The 26397-nt window shown below is 39.4% G+C and overlaps 1 protein-coding gene across 1 annotated transcript in view; it reads left to right on the forward strand.

Moving 5' to 3' along the window:
- The window catches only part of RAB39A (RAB39A, member RAS oncogene family), a 34865-nt gene extending 20824 nt beyond the window's left edge, over positions 1 to 14041 (forward strand). The window contains exon 2 of the mRNA XM_043482698.1: positions 8725 to 14041. Coding sequence (XP_043338633.1) covers positions 8725 to 9151 — 427 coding nt within the window. The 3' untranslated portion in view covers positions 9152 to 14041. The remainder of the gene's footprint in view (positions 1 to 8724) is intronic.
- Positions 14042 to 26397: the final 12356 nt, after the last annotated feature.

Below are 26397 nucleotides of genomic sequence, written 5' to 3' on the forward strand. Positions count from 1 at the left end.
TTGTTGTTTATTTATTTACAACTCACAGTAGGCCTCACACATGCCCAGTTTTGTTTTAGACACTAGGATACAATGCACCAAAAAATGAAGAAAAACTTTGCTCTGTGTAGCTTATCGTCTAATGAGGGGAGACAGGCTATAACCAAATAAGTTGGAAAAATTGTATAGACATTAGAATGGGTTAATTACTACGGAGGAAAATAGAGGATACAAGGTGAATAGAGCATGCTTGGGGGGAGGGTGATAAGAAGGCCTCACTATCATAAAATGATGATCTGTGGTAAAAGGAAAAAAAAAAAAAAGATGGTCACAGGAAAATTAATTCCCATATCCAAAGAGAGAATGTGGCCATTGTGTATTCTCAATATTACATATAGCCTCCAAACCACAAATTTGATTTTTGATGAAAAGACCTTGGAATTATACAAAGAAAGAGAATTTCAGTATTTATATGTATGAAAAAAGATATCCTACGTTATAAGCCCCAAGTTGCAGAAGTCATCCCTGATAATTCAGATGGTAAAGAATCTTCCCGTAATGCAGGAGACCCTGGTTCGATCCCTGGGTCAGGAAGATTACCTGGAGAAGGGAACAGCTACCCACTCCAGCATTCTTGCCTGGAGAATTCCATGGACAGAGGAGCTTGGTGGGCTATAGTCCGTGGGGTTGCAAAGAGTTGGACATTACTGAAGCAACTTAACACATTTCAGAAGGCAAGACCAGGGACTATTAAAGTCAGTAATAGTAAGAGGAGTGGGGGAGATGTGTTTTGGTCTCTTGAAAGCAGTCCTAAGGGCCTGGATTACAAGGCAAGTGAAGCAGGTAAATAAAGCATCAATACAATGACTATTCCCAGAAGGGCAATAGGAATGTAATGCCATGGTGAAAAAAGGCACTCCCAAAGCTATTGCATTTGTAGGCTGCTTGCTGCCAACAGCCTTTTGACATCAAAGTACCTTTATCTTCCAAATGCCTACCTGGCAATTGGCAAAGCCACAGGAAGGGCATTTCCAGAATGGAACAACTGGCTCATTTTACCCAAGTAAAGTCAGCAAATGTTCTATGTTTTGTTGCTTTTGTACGAGGCTAGTGCACATCCTATAAAGTTCATAACATATAAGATCTCATTTGTACTTGGTTGCATTGCCCATATATTAAGTAACTCTATAAATGTAAGCAAACTCCAGTGCTCTCACTTTCATTTGTCTATATATATTTCAGGAAAAGAAATTAGAATGATTAAGCAGTTTAATAATAAGACAATCTTTTTCCTTTTCTATTCTAAAATAAATATACATGTAGGAATAAATTTTGAGATGAATGGATAAAGAAAACGTGGTATATACATATAATTGAAACTCATTCAGCCATAAAAAAGAAAAAGAAACCCTGTCATATGCTACAACATGGATGAATCTGGGGAGCATTATGTATTAATAAGTGAAATTGAGATAGGAGGGAAGTGGGCAGGTCACAATCTTTAAAAAAATGACATAGTCATTGAGGAGATGACATAAACTGGTTAGAAACCAGCTGGGCCCAAGATTGCAGAAGATTTGACTTCCAGTAGACTTTAAGCCTCATTATATGCTTATTGTTATATTGTAGCATGCTAAATGACATACCCATAGGGGCCATGAGAATTCCCAAACTGACCATAAAAAGACCAAAAAGTGGGCAGTGGTCCAACTCCTGGAAATCCTTGTCCCTTCCCTGAAAGAATTGGAATAATCCTCCTACTTATTAGCATATGTAATTACCCAGCCCATAAAAACTAACCACCCCATTTATCAGGGCCTCTTGACTTTTACATGGCCCACACTTCATCTCTGTAGCGTGTATCTGCCAGAATAAACTTGTTTTCACTTTCCTATGGCTTGCTCTTGAATTCTTCCCCGCCAAGGACCCTTACTTGGTGGCCTGTCTCAGGGACTCACCTGAGACCTGGGACATGACTGTCCTCTCGCTCCCCATTTTCCTGCAGCAAAATAAGCCAGTCACAGAGTGACAAATACTGCATGATTCCACTTATATGAGGTATCTGCAGAAGTCAGGCTCACAAATGCAGAAAGCAGAATGGTGGTTGTTAGGGGCTGGGCATGGGGGAGAGGGTAGGAAATAAGACATTGCTATTCAGTGAGAATGGAAGTTATCAGTCATTCAGGATGAAAAAGTTCTAGAGAATCTGTTGTACAACATTGTGCTTATAGTTAACAATGCTGTATACTTAAAAGTTGTTAAGAGAGTAAATCTCAAGTTTCTTACCACAATTTGTTTTTTAATGAATGAATTTTGGCTTCATAAAACTATGTTGAAAGTTTGTTTGTAACTTTGTTTTGCATCATTCTTTCCTACAAATTATCTGTAGGCTTTGTCAATCAGATCTTTGGTTGCCAGCAGCAAATCAATTTGAGGACTTTAATAAAAAACAAAAGCTACTGGAAGCATGTCTGAGTCACAGAGCCTTGACAGGATAGCTGGGGACCAGGCTTGGAATGAACCCAGAGATCCCAGGGTGAGAACCATAGGAGGCCAGTGTGGTCCCCATGATACTGTCATGGGGACCTTTTTTTGCCTTTTCTTTTTGCCTTTTCACCCATTGCCATAAGAAACCCTGAATGGACAGTTGGCAGTCTCAGCTACAAATTCAATAGAAGTGTCACGAGGTTCTCTAGTGAAAGCGTTTCTCCCTTGGATGCTAAAACCTTTATATCAGCAGAGTTCAGAGTCACAGAGATTAGAAGCAACAAAAAAACTTTAGTGACTCATTAAGTGTAATTGTGAAAGGTACCATCACCCCACTTTTACCCTTTGTTTCCCATACCACAGCATCTTTTTATGGGGAAAAAGTCACCACCTACTATATTCCTCACTAGCTTAGAACATATACATCCTGAAGGATCAGGCCAAAATTTTACAGGGTGTCAACTCCTGGGCATGAGCATAACTGAATCTTTTTTTTAGTTGAAGTAACGTTGATTTACAGTGTTCTGTTAGTTTTAGGTGTACAGCAAGGTGATTCAGTTTTTTTATGTGTGTGTGTCGGCGGGGGTGGGTGTATGTGTTCTTTTTCAGATTCTTTTCCACTTAGGTTATTGTAATGTATATTGAATGTTTTATTTATTTTTGGCCGTGCTGGGCCTTCGTTGCTTTGCCCAGGCTTTCTCTGGGTGTGGCAAGCAGGGGCTACTCTTTGCTGCGGCGCACAGGCTCCTCATTGCAGTGGCTTCTCTTGTTGCCGAGCACAGGCTGTAGGTACATGGGCTTCAGTAATTGCCGCACGTGGGTTCAGTAGTTGTGGCACATGGGCTTGGTTGCTCCTCGTCATGTGGAATCTTCCTGGACCAGAGATGGAACCCATGTCCCCTGCATTAGCAGGCAGATTCTTATCCACTGTGCCACCAGGGAAGTTTCTCTAAACATCTTTATATATGTGTGTGTGTGTATCTGTTAACATAACTGGATCTTAATAACCCAGTTTTATAGGTGTATGCCTCTAGGTGATAGTGATATAAGATCATCGAATCTTATGGAATCAGCTCATTTCTTCCTCTGTGAACTGAAACCTTTGGTCTGTAGCAAAGTGTGAGATATCTTGACTGTGTATAAGGCATTCCACAAGTTCTTGGATGGTGGTGCTAGCATGGCTTGAGTCCACATTAAATGTCTTTTACAGTGAGAACATATCAGTGTCCCTTTTGTGATGGTTTTCCCAGGTAAGGTACCATATTCAAGATGTCATTAACTGCTAGAAAATTGGGTATTAAGCTATTGAAGTTGAGATAAGAGAAAGTCTATGTTGAGCCTAGTCGGCCTGCTAGCATGATCACTTTGAGTCCAAAATAGGATAAAAATACTGACTGATGACTGTAAGACAGGACATTTTGTTTAGCCGATTATTAAGAAACTCCTTCACAGAGGAGGCTTTTGGTAAGTATTCACATTGGATACAGTATTTGCATACTCAAGACCCATCCACACATCCCAAACATCCTTATTATCAATCTTCTGATTTTGTTTTTTCCAGCATGCATAACCCTTAGCCTCTGCTCATGAATTCATGTAGGTCCTTAACATACATCTCTCCATCTCTTCCTCTGGTAAAAGTTCCTCATTATGGAGGAATTTCTCCTTTGGAAGAAATGGAAGGATTTGTCCTTTCCACTATTGAGTGGAATTGACTGATGCCAACATATTATTTAGAGCCATCTGTAAGGCAGACTTGAATTTTTTTCCTCTTCGATTATAAGAGAAATCCACACGAGGCCATAGGTTGAGGGAGGTTGAGGCCATAGGTTGCAGAAGGAGACATGCTGGATGTGTGAGCCATGTTGCTCCAGGTCCCCTCAGGTTCCACCCCTATTCCTGCCTATGTATATGACTTCTGTTTGATGTCATAGTTCCTGCCTATGAGTCAGAACACCTAGCTCTTTATGAGCACTCAGATTGCACAGACGGCTGTTGTTTGTTAATCTCTATCAAAGCCAGGTTTTAAGCCAAGAACTATTTCTCAAAAGCATGATAGCTCTTGACAAAGTGGGCATGTCTGTATTCTAAAATGTCATGCCTGTAATTGTCCAGTGGAACCTTCCCCAGGCTTTCTTTAAATCATTTATTCATTCAGTGAGACTTTCAAAGCCCAGAAGGAAGTAGATATAAAATAACATGCAAAAGATGTTGTTGCTTAAAAAAAAATGTTACTCTTCATTCTTTGCAATTCTTGGATTCTTTACAGGAAGACCTATCTACCTAGTTCTTTTAGGGTTTATTCCCTGCCTCCTTAAAGCACCTTTAAGACATTCTGAACACCTAGGTGTCTCAACCCAAGAGAATAACTTCCAGAGAAAGATAGATGCCCCCTCATCATCTCTGTAAGACCTGGCTCTCAAGTTCTATTTTTCAATCTTGAGGCCTGTCTCTCCCCCTATATAATTGACAGCAGGGATACTCAATTATTTTAGGGAAAACCCTACCTCTTAGGGCAACTAATTCTGAGTTTGAATCCTAACTATATCAGAATTCTCAATCTAATATCCAGATACAAACTGGAGATCAAGTTATTATATTGAAAAAGGCAGGTTTCCTATTGAGGCCTTTTATTTCAACTAATTATTAATAACTTATAATAATAATATTATAATAATTATTAATAACTTATTAATAAGTTTCAACTAATAACTAATTAAAAATTCTGTTTTATAGAATATGTTACATGTATTTTGCTATTATTTTATTCTATAGAATGATTTGCCAACTGTATTCCAAATATGTTTTCAAAATTAAATACAGATACTAGAATATGTAGCATTTCCTACAGTGTAAGACATGCCTCTGCCTAATAGACAAGCATTTCAGTGTTGAGTTTTTTTTAATTAATTAATTTTTTTTTAATTGGAGGCTAATTACTTTCCAATATTGTGGTGGTTTTTGCCATACATTGACAGGAATCAGCCACAGGTGCACGTGTCCCCCGATCCTGAACAGTGTTGAGTTTTTAACGACAAAATCATGTTGGTTTGGGCTTCCCTGGTGGCTCAAAGAATCCACATGCTCATGCAGGAGACAGGGGTTCTATCCCTGATCCAGGAAGATCCCACATGCTGTAAAGCAACTAAGCCTGCATGCCACAACTATTGAGCCTGTGCTCTGGAGCCCAAGAGCTGCAGCTTCTGAACCCACATGCCCCAACTACTGAAGCCCACATACCCTAGAGTCCATGCTCAGCAGCAAGATAAACCACCACAACAAGGAGCCCATGCACCACCCCAGTCCCGACTTGCTGCAACTAGAGAAAGCCACATGCAGGAACAAAAACCCAGTGGAGTCAAGAGTAAATAATAAAAATAAATAAATAAAATTGTTTTTAAAAGGCATATTATTTTTAATTATACTGGTAGTAAATTAATTGGCAAAGGGGGAGTAATACAAACTTGGTTCTGAGTAAGTGAAAGCTTTCAGTCTAATATCAGCCTTATTTAGGTTTCCCTTAAGACACTATGTGCTAAGTCGCTTCAGTTGTGGCTGACTCTCTGTGATGCTATGGACCTTGACCTGCCTGGCTCCACTGTCCATGGGATTCTCCAGGCAAGAGTACTGGAGTGGATAGCCATTCCCTCCTCCAGGAAATCTTCCAGACCCAGAGATCAAAACCCTGTCTCTTAGGTATCCTGCCTTGGCAGGTGGGTTCTTTACCACTAGCGCCACCTGGGGAGCCCTGCACATCTGCCTAAATTCCAGCGTATATAGATGAGTAGCAAAACAACAACGAATTCGTTATCCCTCAAAAGTAAAAAAGAACAGCAACAACTTAAATGAACTGCATTATTTATAGCCTGTCAGTGATAGTAGGAGTGTGCTTCCCAGGTTACGCTAGTGGTAAAGAGCCCACCTACAAATGCAGAAGTCGCAGGTTCAGTCTTTGAGTCTGGAAGATCCCCTGGAGAAGGATATGGCAACCTACCCCAGTATTTTTGCCTGAGGAATCCAGTGGACAGAAGAGCCAGGTGGACTGCAATCCGTAGGGTTGCAAGAGTTGGACGTGACTGAAGCAACTTAGCACTCACACAATGATAGGGAGAGTTTTTCCTTAGTGTCTCCAACTGTGTGGTACAGTAGTCCTTGAAAGAGGTTTTTTTTAAGCAGTCACTTAAGAGCCTCTCTATTAGGAATTCCAAGGAGAAGGGCAGGCAGGAGCTATGCAGAGGGGAGGTAATCTTTCTTCAACAAATTGTACTTGTGGTATCCAGACACTGAACTGAGCTGTGATTTCAGCAATAAGGATAAAGAAGGTATGTAAAGTTACTGACCCTTCACAAATATCTTTGGTGCCTCAGGCAAGTAACAGGAACACTTGCTTAAGGATGATCTAAATGCTTAAGATCACTGACAACTTGGGTAGTTCCCTAATAGTGCAGAGTTTAGGACTCCATGCTTCCACTTCAGGAGTCCAGGTTTGATCCCTGGTCAGGAAACTAAGGACTTTCCAGGTGGCTCAATGGTAAAGAATCTACCTGCCAAGCAGGAGACACAGGCTCAATCCCTGGGTCGGGAAGATCACCTGGAGAAGGAAATGGCAACCCACTCCGGTATTCTTGCCTGGGAAATCCATGGACAGAGGAGCATGGCCCGGCCACAGTCCGTGGAGTTGCAGAGTCACACACAACTTAACGACTAAACCACCACCACCACCAGGGAACTAAGATTCTGCAAGCCACGTGGCTTGACCAAAAAAAAAAATCACTGACAACTTGGAAGCTGAGACACTTATGTGATCTCTGGCTCATACAACATTTAACACGTTCCCTCTCCAATAAGATTAATTAATCCAATATAACAAATATTAAAGTACATCCATCACTTGTCAGGCAGTTGTTAGATGCATAAATGGAATATGTTTAGCCCTAAAGAAGGAACATATTTGTTGGTATGTCTTCATTAAATTGAAGACATACCAACAAATCCAATCAATACATTATGAAAATTGATAAATAATGGCAGTATGCCAAAGGTTCAGTGGCGTTACTAGAGAAATACCTAAGAGAGGATACCTAAGAGAAATACCTAAGAGAGGAGGAGAAGACAGTGACATGGAAGGCTTTTTATATGATAGGATTTTTTAACTGACTCTCTAAAGAAGAACGGGAGTTTGCTAGGCAAAGAAAAGTGTAGAAGACATTCTAGGTAGAGAAAACAACATACATAAAGGCAAAAAATATAAAATAGTATGGTCTTGCCATCTTGCATCTTGATTTAGTCAGCAAACAAATGGCACACTTGAAAGGTTAACTGAAACGAGTTTAATGAAGATGACTATTTCCAGAAATGTGGGCCAAGTCAAGGGCACCAGCAAAGAATGGTGAAGCATTCAGTGGGAAGCTATAATGACCTGACCAGAAAGGGCAGGGAAAGGGAATGAGACCACCAGAACCTGCTGAGAGGCATCGCCGTGGGAGAGGGACTGCCCACAAGCAACGTCAACCAGAAGCAGAAAAAACAACCACTACCAAATCCCAGCCTGGCAGAGACAAAGGGAGGGGTAAATACCCTGTCCTCCCTTTCCTCCAGTCTCCAGCAGGACCCCCTCCCGCTAGCTGAACCCCACTGCAGCCCAGAGGGCAAAGGGGTTTGAGAAAGCTTCTGTAAAGGTTGGCTTTCTGAGGCCAGGAGAGCAGAGACTAGATCTGCAGAGGCAAACAATCATTAGTACATACATCTCAGATTCATATCCTGTGTCTGAACAACTTCCTGCTTCTTGAACAGGTATAACTAACCCAGGACTAAACCTCTAACTGACATGACAAGTTGGCCCTCATTTCCTCTTCCTTGACTGACATAAGGAGTAGCTTGTTGACCTAAATGACAGGAGAAGATTCTTAAGATCATTGTAACTTCTGCCCTGAAACAAAACTTTCTGTGTACATACTTTTAATCACAGTAATGTGATAATTATCCTATCAGACATTTTAAAATAAAAGTTATCCTGAGTGTGAGATGACATATACGTGCTTATTCATCTATCTGAAAATACCTAATTTTGTCAGTGGATGAAACTGGCTTGCATATTAGTTTCATAGAATTTTTTTGTGCACTTAAGACACTTCGTATTTGATTTATAAACTCTAGTTAAATCACATTTAAAGTATCTTCAGATTTTGTTATGGTGCTACGTTGCTTGAAATAGAACAAGTTGTCCTTTTACAACCTTTTTTTCTATTTATTTTTCAGATCAATAACTCGATCTTATTACCGCAACTCGGTTGGTGGATTTTTAGTATTTGACATTACTAACCGACGGTCTTTTGAACACGTGAAAGATTGGCTGGAAGAAGCAAAAATGCATGTACAGCCATTTCAGATTGTGTTTCTGCTAGTGGGACATAAATGTGATTTAGCTTCACAACGTCAAGTTACAAGGGAAGAAGCTGAAAAACTGTCAGCAGACTGTGGTATGAAGTATATAGAAACCTCAGCAAAAGATGCTACGAATGTTGAGGAATCCTTCACTATCTTGACAAGAGACATATATGAACTTATTAAAAGGGGAGAGATTTGTATTCAGGATGGCTGGGAAGGGGTTAAAAGTGGTTTTGTTCCAAATACTGTGCATTCTTCTGAGGAAGCAGTAAAGCCCAGGAAAGAGTGCTTCTGCTGACTTCAAACATGCCAAAGAATTAAGAACAGATTGGGTGTCATTTCAGGATAAATACCAACATTAACAACAGAATGATATGATGAAAGCATTTTAAAAAGTTATAAACCCATGCTAATGCTGTTTTGTAAGGTATTTAATTCAGAGCAATATGCTTACTTGTTAAACTACCAGATTGGTATTTTGCTAAATTATCAAGCAAAGCAGACAACATTTTCTGAAAACTGGAGTGTCTACATAATTGCCTTCATTCTCATTTTGTTAGCATATAACTGACCATAATATCCAAATATGTCAATATTACTCGTCTTTCTTGATAGTTTGAAATGGATGTTTTATGCACACATATACTCTATTGAAAAGATTTTATCAGGAATTACATTCTCTAGCATTAATTAATATTAAATAGTAAAGTGGATTTAAAAGTGCACTGTTCATTTACAAAGTAAACAATCTCAGAGTTATTAAGTAGGCCTAAAATAACAATTTCTTGCTTAAGGTAGCAGGTTTGTAAGCATTCTCTAAAATATTCGCCCTTAATTTTGCCTGAACATGAAAACGTAAGTTTTATATTAATTTTTGTTCTCTGATTTATTGCTCCTGAAAATTTTATGTTTTATAGAGACATCTAAGGGTCTCAGCAAAATATTTTACTATAAATATTTGTAAAAATCAAAATGAAAGATCACTATCAGCAAATGTTTTGTTTTTATAGTATACTGTCCTTAATCAGATAAGAAAAATGAATTTATATACTGATGACATTTTCAAAGAAAGTAAATCCAACCTACCTTGAGCTATTGTCAAAATTATCAATATAGGTAAGTGTAGAATATTTTTAATAATTGCTTTTTATGTTCAAGTGAATTTCCAAATTTCCCCATTTTCAATACAAGGAAAGTGTAGAAAATAGTTTTCTGGGCAAGGAAAATTGGCTAGATGTTTGAAATAGCATTCAAATTTTATTTTAAAATATCATCAGTAAAAGTAAAAATAAAATAATGAGTTAAGGCTACAAGATAATGTTTGAGTTTTCTAATTTTTAACTTGCTGATTAAATTCCCCTCCTGGAAGGGACATTTTTATGACAATGTCAAATATTTTATAATATACATTTCTATTCTGTTCTGTAAACCATTCTTGATCACAAAGAAACTGCTTTTTGGAATCATAAGGTCTTTACTATTCAACTGTAGTTGTTTCATTTGTTTGAAAACCAAATTTGTATAGTAGAAAGAATATTTAATAAGAAATCAGAAAACCTGGTTCTAAACTTGCCTTTGCTTTCCAGTATTCATACATGAGTAAGTAACTTAACCTCTGTTAGTTTTCTCATCTGTGAAACAAGGCTAATGACCTCATTAATTGTACTTCATGAAATTATTTTGGGAATCCAGTGAATCATGTAGAAAAGCTTTGTAAATGGAGAAAGAATTATACCAATGTGAGATCAATATCAACTGCTGATGGGCATACTATTATATTTACAGTGGATGAGAATTTTTACAGTGGATGAGAATTTTTCCCGTGTTCTTTTCCTTCACTCCCACACAGAAGAAGCAAAGAAGGTATATGCTTTCATGGACCTGGTGCAGTTCTTGGTTTGATTTATTTCTGTAGACTGTTACCCTGAAACTTCACTCTTCTAGAGTGGAAATGATAGGCAAGAAAATCCCACAAGACTTAATTCAATCAAAAGTCATGTTTGAATGTGGTTTTTGTGCCTCTTTGATTGTTTAAATACTAGTACCTTTCTAGGTTAATGTAAGTATTTTTATAGTGCCTGTAGAGACTATAAATTATACCATCGCTATAATTTTTTTGAATATATCGACAATGTTTTCTTGATATCCTTGGATTAATTTTACTTGAGTAAGTTCAAACTTTAACTGGCCAGATAAGACAATACTGTCACCCCAAATGTGAAGTAGTCTGTTTTTATTGTTACAATTTAAAATCTTATAATTTCCCATCAGTTCAAAGTAGCATCAACTTGCATAGTGAATACTTAATAGTAGTTTAAAGTACAGTTATTTGTGGCTACTCGTAAAGTTAAACAGCTAAAATATAAAATGTGATTTAACTTTCAGTGGATACCCTTTGTAATACTAATGTTGGGATAGCACTCATGTTTGGTCAAAGGATATGATGTGTTCCAAGATTTAGAATCGAATTAAGGAATCAAAAGAAACAAATGGGAATTCAGGGCCCCATAAAGCTGACACTTAGCAGAATCACACATGAGCAGAAGCAAGCATCGAAGTGTAATCCTTACATCTTGGTTGGTATTCTTTCTGTAATCATGCTGTGTCAGGGTGTGTGTGTGTGTTGAATAAAAGGGGAAATGTTATCTAACTGAATCCACAAAGTCTAAAATTGGGCTAAATCATTATATTATAGAGGAGCTGAAATTTTTGAGTTCTTATACCAGATTGCCAAGTATCTTTATAACCTTAGCCAGATACCTTTATTTATTTATCTGCCCATCTCCCTATACATGTAAGTAACTGACCTATTTTCTTACACATCATTATGTAGCATATGGATAATAATGCCAATGTAGTAAAGATATTAGCTCCAGGCAAAATATTTTGACTAAGGTTCTTAGAAATCAAAAATACTTGATTTTACATTAGAATTATATAATTTAATATTTAATTTAAACCTTACTGAAATTAAAATCTTTAAAATGAACAATGTAGCTAATTTAATAATTAGCTAATTATTAAATATTTTAGATGTGATTAAAAAGAAATGAAAACTATCCATTCATGTAACAAATTTGTCCCTGACAGAAATTGCTCATCTTGAGTATTATTAACACTTTCAGGGCATGTAGTGATATGTTTCATTAAACGGTAAGCTTAAGCCAAAATGATGATGTAATTGGAGTGTGGAGTGTGTAAATGTGGCCTTTATATACACGGTAGTAGCAAACAAGAGTTTTTGAGCCTGGAAACCTGAGAGTTTACTCTAGGTTTTCCAAAGCTTCAAAGCAGTTTCAGTTTGTTTGGTTGGTTGGTTAGTTGGTTTGGTTTGGTAGCAACCAAAGCAGTCACTTCTATTATTGTTAAGATAACTTTGGCAGTCTTTTTATCCAACTTTACATCATGAAAAAACTGAATCTATGGATTAATAAAATCATCTTAGTGCTGCTTTTGTCAGATTTTATATTGCCATTGGTTAAATTAAGAACCAAGCTTCAGGCTTCCTCAGTGGTCTAGTCGGGTTAAAAGTCTCCAACAAAAACCACTACAATATTGTAAAGTAATTAGCCCCCAACTAATAAAAATAAATGAAAAAAAAAAAAGTCTCCCTTGCAGTGCAGGGGACACGGGTTCCATCCCTGATCGGGGAGGATCCCACATGCCGCAGGGCAGCTAAGCCCATGTGCCACAACTACTGAACCCACGCTCTAGAACCCGCGAGCCGCAGTCACTGCGCACAAGCTCCTCAACTTCTGAGGCCCTTGCGTCCTAGAGCCAGTGCCCCACAAGAGAGCCACCAAAATGAGAAGCCTGCACACAGCAGCTAGATTAGCCCCTGCTCACCATGACTAGAGAAGGCTTCATGCATGGTAATGAAGACCTAGCCAGCCAAAAATAAATACGTAAATGAAATTATGAAAAGAAGAACACGGTGTCCTTTGACTTTGTGAAATAAAATTCACAATTATGGCAAGATAAGAAATATTTAAACAAAAGAATTCTTCTCTGCCCTTTGGCCTCCTCTCTCCCCCACTGTGCATCAACCAAATCTCTCTCAGCAGGAATACCTGCTCAATCATTCAGAGCACCATTGGCCTAGCATCAAAAAGACAACTCCTTGGAAGGTAACATTCTTTCTTGGTCTTGTAAAGTATCACATAACCCACCACGATGACACTTAGACCTGGATTATGTAAGTGGTCACTAATAAGTCATTTGATGTACAGCCTTCTGGCTCAAAAAACTTTTATAAACTGTGCCTTGACTTATAACAGGTGGAATAGTTCTCAGAGTTTTCTGAGATACTCTTCCCAGGTTTTATTTCTCATATTTGGCTCAAATAAAATCCTACAATCCTTTCTTAGGTCGTTCTACAACTTAAAAGAGTGTACTCTATTTCCTTAGTTACGACATAGAAGCATTCAAAAGACTAAAGACCTGTTTGATAAGCGAACTCATTTTTTTGCCCTGTAACTGCCTGGAGAGATTCAGTTGGAAATGCAAAGGAAATCATTAAGAAAAAAACAATGAAAGACTATGAAGGCTTTAAAGTTAGATTCTTTGTATTTTAAAATAGTAGAATGCATTCCCAATCAGAACCTACTTTTGGATATTCCACAGCTGATAAACAACCATTTCTGCTTCAAAATCTTTCTAAATTCCAGTTTTCTCACTAAACTTTCCTGAGCAACTGATCTTAAAATAACTTAAAAACTGTTCTACTGAACCTGAGTGAACTGCTACATGACTTGGTATTTCCAAAATCTTAATAACATGTGAGTGATGAGCTGTGACAATCTAATCAATTACTATACAATCTAATTCACATCATTATGATATAGAATAAATATAAAAGAAAAAATTTAAAGATATTAAAAAACTGGTGTTCCTTGTTGTTATGTCTCGGTAAATTTTTCATCATTTTTTAAATAGTGCCTAAAACATTATCTATGTGGCATTCAGTGACTATTAATTGATGATTATTATGCTGAGTTAATCCTATTTAATATGGGATCCGTATATTTAGTTTTAGTTTATATATTCCATGGAGGAACAAACATGTTTTGCTACAATTTCTCTTGCAGTTTTTTTCAGAATGACGGCAAATGGAAGAAAGATATGGCATAAAGTTCTTGAAGTATGTTATTTGATTTTAAATAATGAATAAAAGGAATGAGAATGAGAACTCATTGTCACATGATTGTTACATTATCTGTTTTTAGTGCGCCATCTTTAGCAGTGCTTTTGAAGCAGAAACTACTAAATACATGTGTGTATTTATTCACAAGTGAGGTATGAATAAGAATTCGAGATCTGAAATCTCTTACATATTACATAATACCTTGGTGGAGTGTGGGGCAGAACAGTATAATCAAGCATTAACATATATGCAGCAAAATGTATGAATATTCACACTAAAAAGACAAGTTTATCAATAACCAGATCAGGTCAAATTTTTGCTGCCAAATGAATTATCAAAAGAATTTCAGATTTTCAGAGCTTTTTGGATTTCAGAATTGCAGAAAAGAGAACATGATCATCTACCTTGCTTTGACAGATATTTCAGAATTTGTGGCTTTTTTATATTTGGTTCATCTTTGCCATGCTTCAGCCTCACACATGGCAGGAACTTATTAGATTTTGAATTGAGCTGTTAAGCCACACAAAATTTTCTTAACTTCAGCATACATAAACAGTTACACATGTAAAATATTTACAACAACGATTGGCACATAGTAAGCACTTGATAAATGTCGTCTATAATTTTTATTTTATTTTTAGGATAATTCTTTTAACTACAAACTTGCCATGAAGCCAGTTTTAATCCCTGTGATGTGCCAGGAACTAATTGTTAATAATGGCTATCTTACCGGTCTGATTCTTGGAGTCAGGAAAGAACACTTTAACAGGGATTGTTGGCGATCCCTAGCAGCATCTGACCAAATGGACAGGTGCTTGAATGAGCATAGGCCATCCTGTCTCTATAGCAATTCTGGGAAATCGTCACCAGTAACAGTTAGTGCACATGTGCTATGTGCTAAGAACTGTAGGTCAAAGGATTGGACTTCTTAGTTATATATAAAATGGTTATCAGCATTGTTTTTTAAAAGGTATTTTGGCAACAGCTTTATTGACATAGTTTGCATACAAAACCCATGTAAGATGTACAGTTAAATGGTTTTTAGTACACTCAAAGTTGTGCAGTCATCACTGCACTCAGTTTCAGAACATTTGTGTCACCTGAAAAAGGAAATTCTGTACTGTCTAGCTGTCACTCCCAATACCCTCCCCACCCCACACTATCAGAGTCCTAAACAAACACTAATCTACTTTGTGTCCCTATATTTGTCTATATTGCCCATTTCATATAAATGGAATCATATAATATGTGGTCTTTGATGACTGACTTATTTCAATTAGCATAATATTTCTAAGGTAGTACCATCATTTTGGGCTTCCTGATGGCTCAGACTGTAAAGAATCCGCCTGCAATGCAGGAAACCTGGGTTTGACCCCTGGGTAAGGAAGATGCCCTGGAGAAGGAAATGGCAGCCCACTCCAGTATTCCTGCCTGGAGAGTTCCATGGACAGAGGAGCCTGGTGGGCTATGGGGTCGCAAACAGTCAGACAGACTTGACTGAGCAACAAACAGACACACATTTTAAGAGAAGTGTTCCCATTATGGAATGGATACTAGCTGCTGCTGCTAAGTCGCTTCAGTCGTGTCCGACTCTGTGCGACCCCATGGATGGCAGCCCACCAGGTTCCGCCGTCCCTGGGATTCTCCAGGCAAGAACACTGGAGTGGGCTGCCATTGCCTTCAATGCATGAAAGTGAAAAGTGAAAGTGGAGTCACTCAGTCGTGTCCGACTCTTGGTGACCCCATGGACTGCAGCCTACCAGGCTCCTCCTTCCATGGGATTTTCCAGGCAAGAGTACTGGAGTGGGGTGCCATTGCCTTCTCTGGAATACTAGCTAATTGTATAAAATTTGGAAAATATAGAAAAATAGAGTGGTGACAGGAGAATCACTGTTAGACTCATCTCTGAAAATAATTATGTCAATATTTAATATATTTCTTCTTAGTAAACAGAAACTAAGAAAGAAACAGAAAATAAGAAGGGAGACACATAAAGTAGAAAGTGAAAGATTCCTTTTATCCTAAGCCAGTTCCATTCTTGGAGAGAAAATAACTGTTCACAATTTTATGTGTATCCTTCATGTCATTTTCTTATGTATTTACCCATGCTGTACACACACATACAGTGGAGGAGGGACTACATAAATGAAATTTGGTTATATTATTCTGTAACTTGCTTTTTACACATAATAAGGATCTTGGAAATCTCTTTCTGTTGACATACATTGATTTTTCTCTTTGACAGCTTCATAGGGTACCACAATATAAAGGGAAATACCATATCTACTCTTTTTTTTTTTTTTTTTTTAGTTGGAGGCTAATTACTTCACAACATTTCAGTGGGTTTTGTCATACATTGATATGAATCAGCCATAGATTTACACGTATTCCCCATCCCGATCCCCCCTCCCACCTCCCTCTCCACCCGATTCCTCTGGGTCTTCCCAGTGCACCAGGCCCGAGCACTTGTCTCATGCATCCCACCTGGGCTGGTGATCTGTTTCACCATAGATAGTATACATGCTGTTCTTTTGAAACATCCCACCCTCACCTTCTCCCACAGAGTTCAAAAGTCTGTTCTGTATTTCTGTGTCTCTTTTTCTGTTTTGCATATAGGGTTATCGTTACCATCTTTCTAAATTCCATATATATGTGTTAGTATGCTGTAATGTTCTTTATCTTTCTGGCTTACTTCACTCTGTATAAGGGGCTCCAGTTTCATCCATCTCATTAGGACTGGTTCAAATGAATTCTTTTAACGGCTGAGTAATATTCCATGGTGTATATGTACCACAGCTTCCTTATCCATTCATCTGCTGATGGGCATCTAGGTTGCTTCCATGTCCTGGCTATTATAAACAGTGCTGCGATGAACATTGGGGTGCACGTGTCTCTTTCAGATCTGGTTTCCTCAGTGTGTATGCCCAGAAGTGGGATTGCTGGGTCATATGGCAGTTCTATTTCCAGTTTTTTAAGAAATCTCCACACTGTTTTCCATAGCGGCTGTACTAGTTTGCATTCCCACCAACAGTGTAAGAGGGTTCCCTTTTCTCCACACCCTCTCCAGCATTTATTGCTTGTAGACTTTTGGATAGCAGCCATCCTGACTGGCGTGTAATGGTACCTCATTGTGGTTTTGATTTGCATTTCTCTAATAATGAGTGATGTTGAGCATCTTTTCATGTGTTTGTTAGCCATCTGTATGTCTTCTTTGGAGAAATGTCTGTTTAGTTCTTTGGCCCATTTTTTGATTGGGTCATTTATTTTTCTGGAATTGAGCTGCAGGAGTTGCTTGTATATTTTTGAGATTAATCCTTTGTCTGTTTCTTCATTTGCTATTATTTTCTCCCAATCTGAGGGCTGTCTTTTCACCTTACTTATAGTTTCCTTTGTAGTGCAAAAGCTTTTAAGTTTCATTAGGTCCCATTTGTTTAGTTTTGCTTTTATTTCCAATATTCTGGGAGGTGGGTCATAGAGGATCTTGCTGTGATTTATGTCGGAGAGTGTTTTGCCTATGTTCTCCTCTAGGAGTTTTATAGTTTCTGTCTTACATTTAGATCTTTAATCCATTTTGAGTTTATTTTTGTGTATGGTGTTAGAAAGTGTTCTAGTTTCATTCTTTTACAAGTGGTTGACCAGTTTTCCCAGCACCACTTGTTAAAGAGGTTGTCTTCATATCTACTCTTAATAGTAGAAATTCATATTACTTCCAATTTTTCTACTGTAAATAATGTTACAATGAACATATTAGTGAACATATTTTAGTGCAAATGTGTGGATAATTTATATGATAGATTCCTGAAAGTGTCTTTGCTGGGTCAAAGGGCATTGCACATTTTTCAGTAACTTGCCAAATTTCATTTAAAAAGAAGTCAATGACAGTCTCAAAAAAGAAAATAAAACAACATCTGTTGGTAATTCCCTGGAAGCAGTGGTTCAGACTCAGCACTTCCACTGCAAGGGCTTGGGTTCAGTCCCTGGTTGGGGAACTAAGATCCCACAAGCTGCATGGCACAGCCAAAAAAATTTGTTCCCTTCACATCTTCATTAATACTAAATGCTGGAAAAAAATTTTTTTCTGATTTTAATTTGCATTTTTCTGTCCTGAGGCTGAGCAGCCTTCATAAATTTATTGATCATTGATTTTTTCTTTGGTGAATTTCCTACTGATAATCTTTTTCAACTGGATTTTTAGAATTTTTCTTACTGTTTTTTAAGTAAAGCTTTCTATCGTACAGATGGAAATTATTTGTTTTTAATTGATTTTGGCTGCTCTGGGTCTTCACTGTGGCACAGACTTCTCTAGTTGCAGGGCATGGGCTTAGCTACAGTATGTGGGATCTTAGTTCCTGAGCCAGGGATGGAACCTGAACCCCCTGCACTGGGAGCGCAGAGCCTAATCCTGGACCATCAGAGAAGTCCCTTGTTTTGTATGTTGAAGTTACCTTCTTCCAACCAGTTACTACTTGCTTATGGTATCTTTTGTTGTAAAATTTTTGTTTTCTTTTGTGTTTTCTAGGATTTCTGTCTTGGGTAGGAATTTCTTCCCTGACCCAAAATTATAAAATACTCTCCTACATTTTGCTTTTGATGTTTATTCTTTTACATATCAGAACTTACCTATACATGATAGTATGACATAGGAATTTATTTCTGTATATTTAGTCTAAATAATCCATTGTTCCAATGTCATTCCTTCCTTTGTCCAAACATTTGAATTGCCATCTTTATCACATAGATGTATATTTCTACATTTTAGCACTGTCTGTGTCTATACAAAATTTGTTTCTAGACTTCAGTTCCATTGATTATTGTTCTATTGTTGAGCTAATACCACATTTTCACTTACTGAACTTTAAAAATAATAGGTGTCACAATGACTAAATCAGTTGCTCTGTCCTTCCCACCTCCACCAACATCCAGACTCTGGTTACTGTTTTGCACTGAAAAGAACCAGGGCTCTTTTAGGACTCCAGACCTGATTCTTGGTCTGGAGTGTGAAATAAACAAAATGACCCTGGGTATCTTGTCACATCTTGTCACATCAGAAAGTAAAAAAGCTATCAAAAAATACTATGGACATAGCAAAAGGACTTAGAAGCAAATCTGAAGACTAAGCAAATCTTAGAAGCAAAACTGGGACAATATGAGCATCACGATGAATAATAGTGTAGTAAAATATTTTAAAATCTGTGAATTAAGTTGATAGAAAAACTCAATGTATAATGAAAGGAGTCACTCATACTTCTATTTTGTGACTCCCAGACCCATGTACTCAGGATATAGGGAAACTATGGCATATAATGATCCCTGATTTGGCATGCTGCAGTCCATGGGGTCGCAAAGAGTAGGACACAACTGAGCAACTGAACTGAACAGATTCAAAGCATATACTACATTCTTTAATATTGAACCTCATCCTTTTAGATTTTATCTACTGTATGACTCTGTAACTGAGTCTTCAGTAAAGCCATTTTACCTTTCAATTTGGCCAACTGCTTCTGGGTAATGAGGTAAGCAGGGAGACCAAATAATTCTATAAGCATGAACCCAGTTCTATACTTCCTTTGCTATGATGTTAGTTCCTTAATTAGACCCAAAGCTATAAGAGAATCTTTTGTGTTCAAGTATGGCCATGAAGCCAAAAGCATTGCAGACATTGAAGGTGAAACCATATCTAGAATATATACCTATTCTGATGTGAACGAATCTCCATACCTTTTATGACTGTAAAGGTCCGGTGTGATTATCCTTCAATGAGTGATCAGTCCCTGTCAAAGGGGACCTCCAAGGCCATATCCAGTTTCAGTAATTCACAGAAAGAGTCACAGAACTCAGCAGATAATCTACTCATGGCTGTGATTTATTATAGCAAAGGATATAAAGCAAAATCAGCCAAGGGAAAAAGGTGCATGGAACAAAGTCTGGGGAAAAACAGTCACGAGACTCCACGGGTCTTTTCCAGGTAAAATCACATAGGATGTGCTTAATCCCCCCAGCAAAAATTTGTGACAACAATTACGAAATGTCCATGATGGGAGCTCATTGAGACTCGGCTCCCAGAGTTTTTATTGGGGCAGATCACATCGGCAGCCTCTGTCTGGCACATATTCAGCATAAACCACTTATTTGTACAGTTTTGGCATCATAAGCCACTCCTATCAGTTCTGGGGATAATGAGAACCTTCCTGAAATCCAAGTTTCCAGATGCTAACCAAGGCCAACCTTGTAAGCAGCTCTTCCAAAGCACAGTAGTCAAGCCTGCTATGTTACGTCCCCCATGGTCAATGGTCTTGAAATATATAAGTATGCCCTTTTCCCCAGGTTGTAGTCACCCAAACAAATAGCTGTATGTTTTGAGGAGGAAGGGATGGAGAAGCCATTACTGTGTACATTTGCTGAGATGTTGCAGAGTGTGATGTGGAAAACTGCCTCTGTGAATTTGTGCCAAATCAAATCTCAGGGACAGAGTTTTGGGTGAAGTAAAAAGAACAGCTTCATTGCTTTTTCAGGCAAAGGGGGACAGTGGTATACTATCATCCCTATTCCTGCTGGGAGCCCTAGTTCTGTAATGACCTCCCTACCATAAGCCCTGGCCTACAGAGAAGAGCTATAACTGAGCTTAGTGACATAGGTGCCCTTCTTACCAGGACATTCATCTGGAGAACTTTCCCCTTTACAAAGTATATCCACTTCAGCATGCTCTTTTTTTCTGAGACTTTTATCCCTTTCTCTTCTATTAGCCATGGCAAGTGTTGGATGTTACTTTTTCTGTTTCTAGAAGGCATCCTGGGAGAAAGTTGGCACCACCTCCTGAGGTCTTTGCCAGAGTATTAAATACAATATCTGTGACAATGTTCCCAAATCAATAAAGTTTCCTCATCCAACCTTATATTCTGGCTTGCTGATCCAGCACCTTTAGACATCAATAGTATGTCTAATCCCTGAGACCCTGACAGCACATCCTGGAAGTCCTGCAGTTCCTTTTGGAATATAGTCTCTTTTTTCCATTATCAGACTCAGCACCTTCTTGACTAGGTTATATTGTGACTTAACCCTAGTTAAGGCCAAGAAGGACAGCACATGTTGCCTTATGAGGGGAAAAAAAAAATTGATATCATCAACAAGCCAAGGGAGATGTGTGAGTTCTTAATAGGGAAGTGTGGACTTCTCAGCCGCAGAAGGTTCAGGGGAATCTGGTAATTCAAGACGTTTTTAAGTCATCAAACTAGATGACTTCACTCCATGTGTCCATTCTTTCTCATTCAGGGCCTGACCTTGGCATAAAAGACCTGCCTTACAGGGAGTTTAACTCTCTTGAAGCCCATTTAACCTAATGATTAAAGTCTTGGCTTTCTCTATCATCTGACTGTAGGAGATGAAAGCCTCTTTGTAACGTATCAGAGAACCTTCTAGATTTCACACTTACCTTCCAATTGGCAATTAATACTCTCAGCTTTGCATTTTCATACTCTTGTGCTAAATGATAGCCACCCAATGCCACTGTCCTTATACTTAACTATAATTACCCATATAGTTAACACATACTACTCAAGTGCCTTATATATCACACCAGCTGATGCATTCTCTTCTGGCATATATTCATCACTCAGGAAAGTTTTAACCTTTGATGGTGTACTTATCATACTAGTAAGAAGTGATTCCATTTCAAAACCTCATTTTAGTTGCTGTTCTATTGAAAACCTCCTGGTAGCAACTATCACAGGATGTATGACTATGAAGCTGTCTGTGAGACAGAAAGGAAGCTGACTGTGAGACAGTTAAGCTGAGATGTTGAGGCCTTTATTCCTTTTTGTTGATAAGTTGCCAGAGATGGGCCCTCCAGAAGAGGTGTGGCCTTGGGTATGGCTTTGGGTGAGGTGGCTCTGCATCTGAGGCAATTCCTGAGGGAACTAATGACTGAATGTAGTCTGCTGAAATGTTGGACAGCAGAGCTGGTGCAATAAGTCCTTCACAAGAGGGGATCAGGATGGGATATCTCAATGTCCACCATAGAAACTTATAAGTTAAAAGAGATTTAAGGGATATATCAATCATATGTGTTATATTGATCATGTGAACCTGTTTTAACTGTAAAGAAGCATTTTGTGACAAAGGTGAATGTGAAACAGTGATATTAACACATTATGTTGAGTTTTAGGTGTGATAATGGTATTGTTAGTAGAACCACTGACTGAAACCACCCATCCTGGCCAGGCATCATAGTAACCACTTGCGTGAGTTATCTTCTAATAGGAAGTCCTGGTAAGGAAGAGGAACTAACAAACTACCACCAACCAGAAGAATGTGGGAAAGATCCAAAGGAGAGAGGAATCTTCAGTCCATATGTCCTACCAACCTTCCAGAATCCTTCTCACTGGAATTCAACTTGGCTGAGAGATGCGTGCACCAGCAGGTAGGACCCTGAATGATTGGCCAGAGACAAACTGGAAACTAACCCCACTACCATAACACCTGGGACTGTGAGTCACGTGGCAGAGCAGTTCTCCTGCATTTCCTTGTCCTGCTGCTGTCTGCCTGGGCGCCTCTTCCCAACAAAGTCTCTGGCTTTGTCAGAATGGGTGTCTCCTCAAACAATTAATTTCTGAATATTAGACAAGAGCCCACTCTCGGGCCCTGGGCAGGGGTCCCCCTTCCTGCAACAGTATTATAATGGTTTTTAAATGGTGTCTTAATGTTTTAGAGATACATACTAAAATGCTTATGAGTGAGATAATAGGCTGTCGGGAATTTGCCTCAAAGTACTAGATTAGAAGTGGATTGGAGTATACATGGGACAAGAGTGACTATGAGTTGTTGCTGTGAACTGAAGACAAAATAATGCCTCAGATGTTCATGTCCTAACTTTGATAGGGTTAGACTAAGATAGCTATACAGGTAGTTGTAGAAGTCCCAGTGGGGGACTGTGAATAGAGGGAAACAAGAAAATTTGGCAGACCACTGTAAGTTATGATTGCTGAAGAAAGCTATCAGAATATCATGGCACAAAACAGATTTGTTTAACTATAAAACCATAAATGAAAGTCCAAGATATTCTGTGGGTCATCAGGTGAAAGAAAAATGTTGCCACCCTTCAACTAATTTGAATAAGTACTATGATAATCCTAGTAACATCTACTCAAAGAAGGCCATCTTTTCCCCCTTTCCCACTTTCTGTTGATTATAAAATTCAGTTGTCTTCATTTCTTTTCATTCTTTTTTCTATATTTTGTTCTGCAGCAGTGATTTCCACCATTTTGTCCTCCAGGTCATTTCTTCATTCTTCTGCCTGCTATTGATTCCATCTAGTGTATTATTCATCTCTGTTTGTTCTTTAGTTCTTCTAGTTCTTTGGTAAACATTTCTTGCATCTTCTCTATCTTTGTCTCCATTCTTTTTCCAAGATCCTGAATCATCTTCACTATCATTATTCTGAGTTTTTCTCTGGAAGGTTGCCTATCTCTACTTCATTTAGTTGTTTTTCTTTTTTTTCATTTAGTTGTTTTTCTAGGGTTTTATCTTGTCCCTTCGTTTGGGACATAGCTTCCTCTTTTTTCATGCTGATTGACTCTCTGTAATGTGGTTTTTGTTTTAGTCACTATGGGACTGTGGTTCTTCTTGCTTCTGTCTGCCCTCTGATGGAGGAGGCTAAGAGGCTTGTGTAAGCTTCTTGATGGGAGGGACTGGTAGTAGGAAAAACAGGATCTTGCTCTGATGGGCAGGGCCTTGCTCAGTAAAGCTTTAATCCAATGATCTGTTGATGGCTCCATGGTGGGATTAATGTCAACCTCCAAGAGGGTTTATGCCAAGGGGGACCTTCCCAGACTGCTGCTGCCAGCGCCTCCATCCCCGTGGTGAGCCCCTGCAGACCCAGTCCTCCACAGGAGACCCTCCAACACTTGCAGGTAGTTTTAGTTCAGTCTCCCGTGGGGTCACTTCTGCTTTCCCCTGAGTCTTGGTGCATGCAAGGTTTTGTTTGTGCCCTCCAGGACTGGAATCTCTGTTTCCCCCGGTCCTGTGGAAGTTCTATAATCAAATCCCTCTTGGCCTTCAAGGTCAGATTCCCTGGGGATTCCCAGCCCTGTTGTCAGAACCCCAGGCTGGAAGCCTGATGTGGGGTTCAGATCTTCACAACAGTGGGAGAACTTTGGTATTATTGTTTTCCAGTTTGTGGGTCACCCACCTGGCAGGTATGGGATTTGTTTTTATCGTAATTGTGTCCCTCTTACCATCTTGCTGCGGCTTGTTCTTTGTCTTTGTATGGGAGCTATGTTGTTTTTTTGTTTTTTTTTTTTTTTGGTGGGTTTCAGTGTCCTCCTGTTGATGGTTGTTCAACACCTAGTTGTGACTTTGGAGCTCTCACAGGAGAAGATGAGCGCACATCCTTCCACTCTGCCATCTTGAACAAGAAGCCCTTTTCTCCCCCTTTGTGCTTAGTCAGGTTTCATGTGCTCACAGGGGGCCACGTGCAGAGGCCTCACGCCCTGCTCTTCAGACTGGAGTTCTTCCCGTGGAATGGCTGCTCCAGCACCTCAGCTAAGTGGTTTGCCATCCAAGATGGCGGCCGGGGCTGTGCTGTTCCTCTGTGACAAGCGCTCTTTGGGCTCTAACACCTGGATGGGAGACTACATTGGAAGGGATAAATCTAAAGTCATAAGTGCAAATCTTGACCAAATTGTGTGGATTTTGAGTTAAGAGTGGAATTTTGGATAACATGGGAGTTAGAGACATCATCTCAGGTTTGGGTCTGAAGTGAGTCAGGCTGCATCAGCCCCAACCAATACCCCTCTGGGCTATATCCTCCAGATTGGGAGAAGTTCAGACAACAGAAATTAAAAAGAAAAAGAAAAGAAACGTATTAGGTTATGTAGGCTTCCCTGGTGGCTCAGATGGTAAAGAATCTGCCTGCAATGCGAGACCCAGGTTTGATCCCTGGGTCAGGATGATCCCCTGGAGAAGGGAATGGCTACCCACTCCAGTATTCTTGCCTGGAGAATTCCATGGGCAGAGGAGCCTGGCAGGCTATAGTGCATGAGGTTATGTAATCAGGTTTGGCCACAATGTGAGTTACGAAGCCAAGAAAAGTGGCCAGTAAACAGGTCCCTGAGTTATGATGCTGTATTGCAGTGGTGGCTCAGACAGTAAAGAATCTGCTTGCAATGCAGGAGACCTGGGTTCAACCCCTGGGTCAGGAAGGTCCCCTGGGTCAGGAAGACTCCCTGGAAAAGGAAACAGCAACCCACTCCAGTATTCTTGCCTGGAGAATCCCATGGACAGGCCACAGTCCGTGGGGTTGCAAAGAGTCAGACATGACAGCAACTCACACTTTCTTTCATATTGTAGAAGGAAATTTAAATGAAATGAGCTTCTGAGTGTTCAAATTTTCATGGCCTGTATTTAGACATTGAGACTGAAAAGGAATTTAAGGCGTATGTATCTTGGGGGATAATTCCAGTAAGGACACAGAAGACATTTTACCTGATCTACACCACAGGGCCATCAGATAATCAAACCGTCCACAAGGAGGCGCTGCTCCTCCAGCTAGAGCTACTCCGCAATCACCAGGTGGTGGCCGCTATACCAGAAGCAGCTGTGGCTCCAACAAGGGCCACACCTCAGGTGGGAGCCCCCATCTCCAGCCGAGGCTGTTTCCCCAGGAGAAGACACAGCTAGGAATGAAAAGATATCGCCCCATATTCAGGATCCTCTTCTTTTTACCCTGATTTTCCCAACGGGCCCATCCTTAGCCCAGCTAGCATTTGCAGCAGAGTAAGTTACCAACTGACTGCCCCTACAGTTATGCCTCTGAGAGCAGTTCCTGATGAAAATCAAGGAACAATAAGAATCCCCGTACCTTTCTCAATGCATGTTCTAAGTATGGCAGAGGACAGGTTGGGAAGTTTTTCTGAGGATCCTGAACCTCTTACAAAGAGGTTTACCTGACTAGTTAGATCTTTTGATCTCACCTTGGAGGACTTACAGATCTTACTATCCCACTGCTGCTCCCCTGAGGAAAAGCATCGTGTGATACTAGTGGCCAGATCCCATGCAGATCAACTGGCAGCTCAAACCCGATAAAACCATGCCGTGTGTCCAGTGGGAAATGATGCTGTCCCTGAGGCAGATCCCCAGTGGGATTACCAGGTGAGTTCTATTGATAGAGATAGACGGGACCATATGATTATCTGTTTAATAGAGAGCATGAAGAGACTTAGAGTAAAGTCTGTTAATGATGAAAAGCTGGAAGAGGTGCAACAGGGACAGGATGAAAGTCCTGCAGTCGTCCAAATGAGACTAGTAGAGGCTTTTAAGAAGTATATAAACCTGGATCCCTCCTCCCTCAAGGGGCAGGCCATTTTGGCTATGCATTTCATAGCCCAGTCTATCTGAGACATCAGATA

Source organism: Cervus canadensis, chromosome 11, assembly GCF_019320065.1.
Source record: "Cervus canadensis isolate Bull #8, Minnesota chromosome 11, ASM1932006v1, whole genome shotgun sequence".
In the NCBI taxonomy this organism is placed as follows: domain Eukaryota; kingdom Metazoa; phylum Chordata; class Mammalia; order Artiodactyla; family Cervidae; genus Cervus; species Cervus canadensis.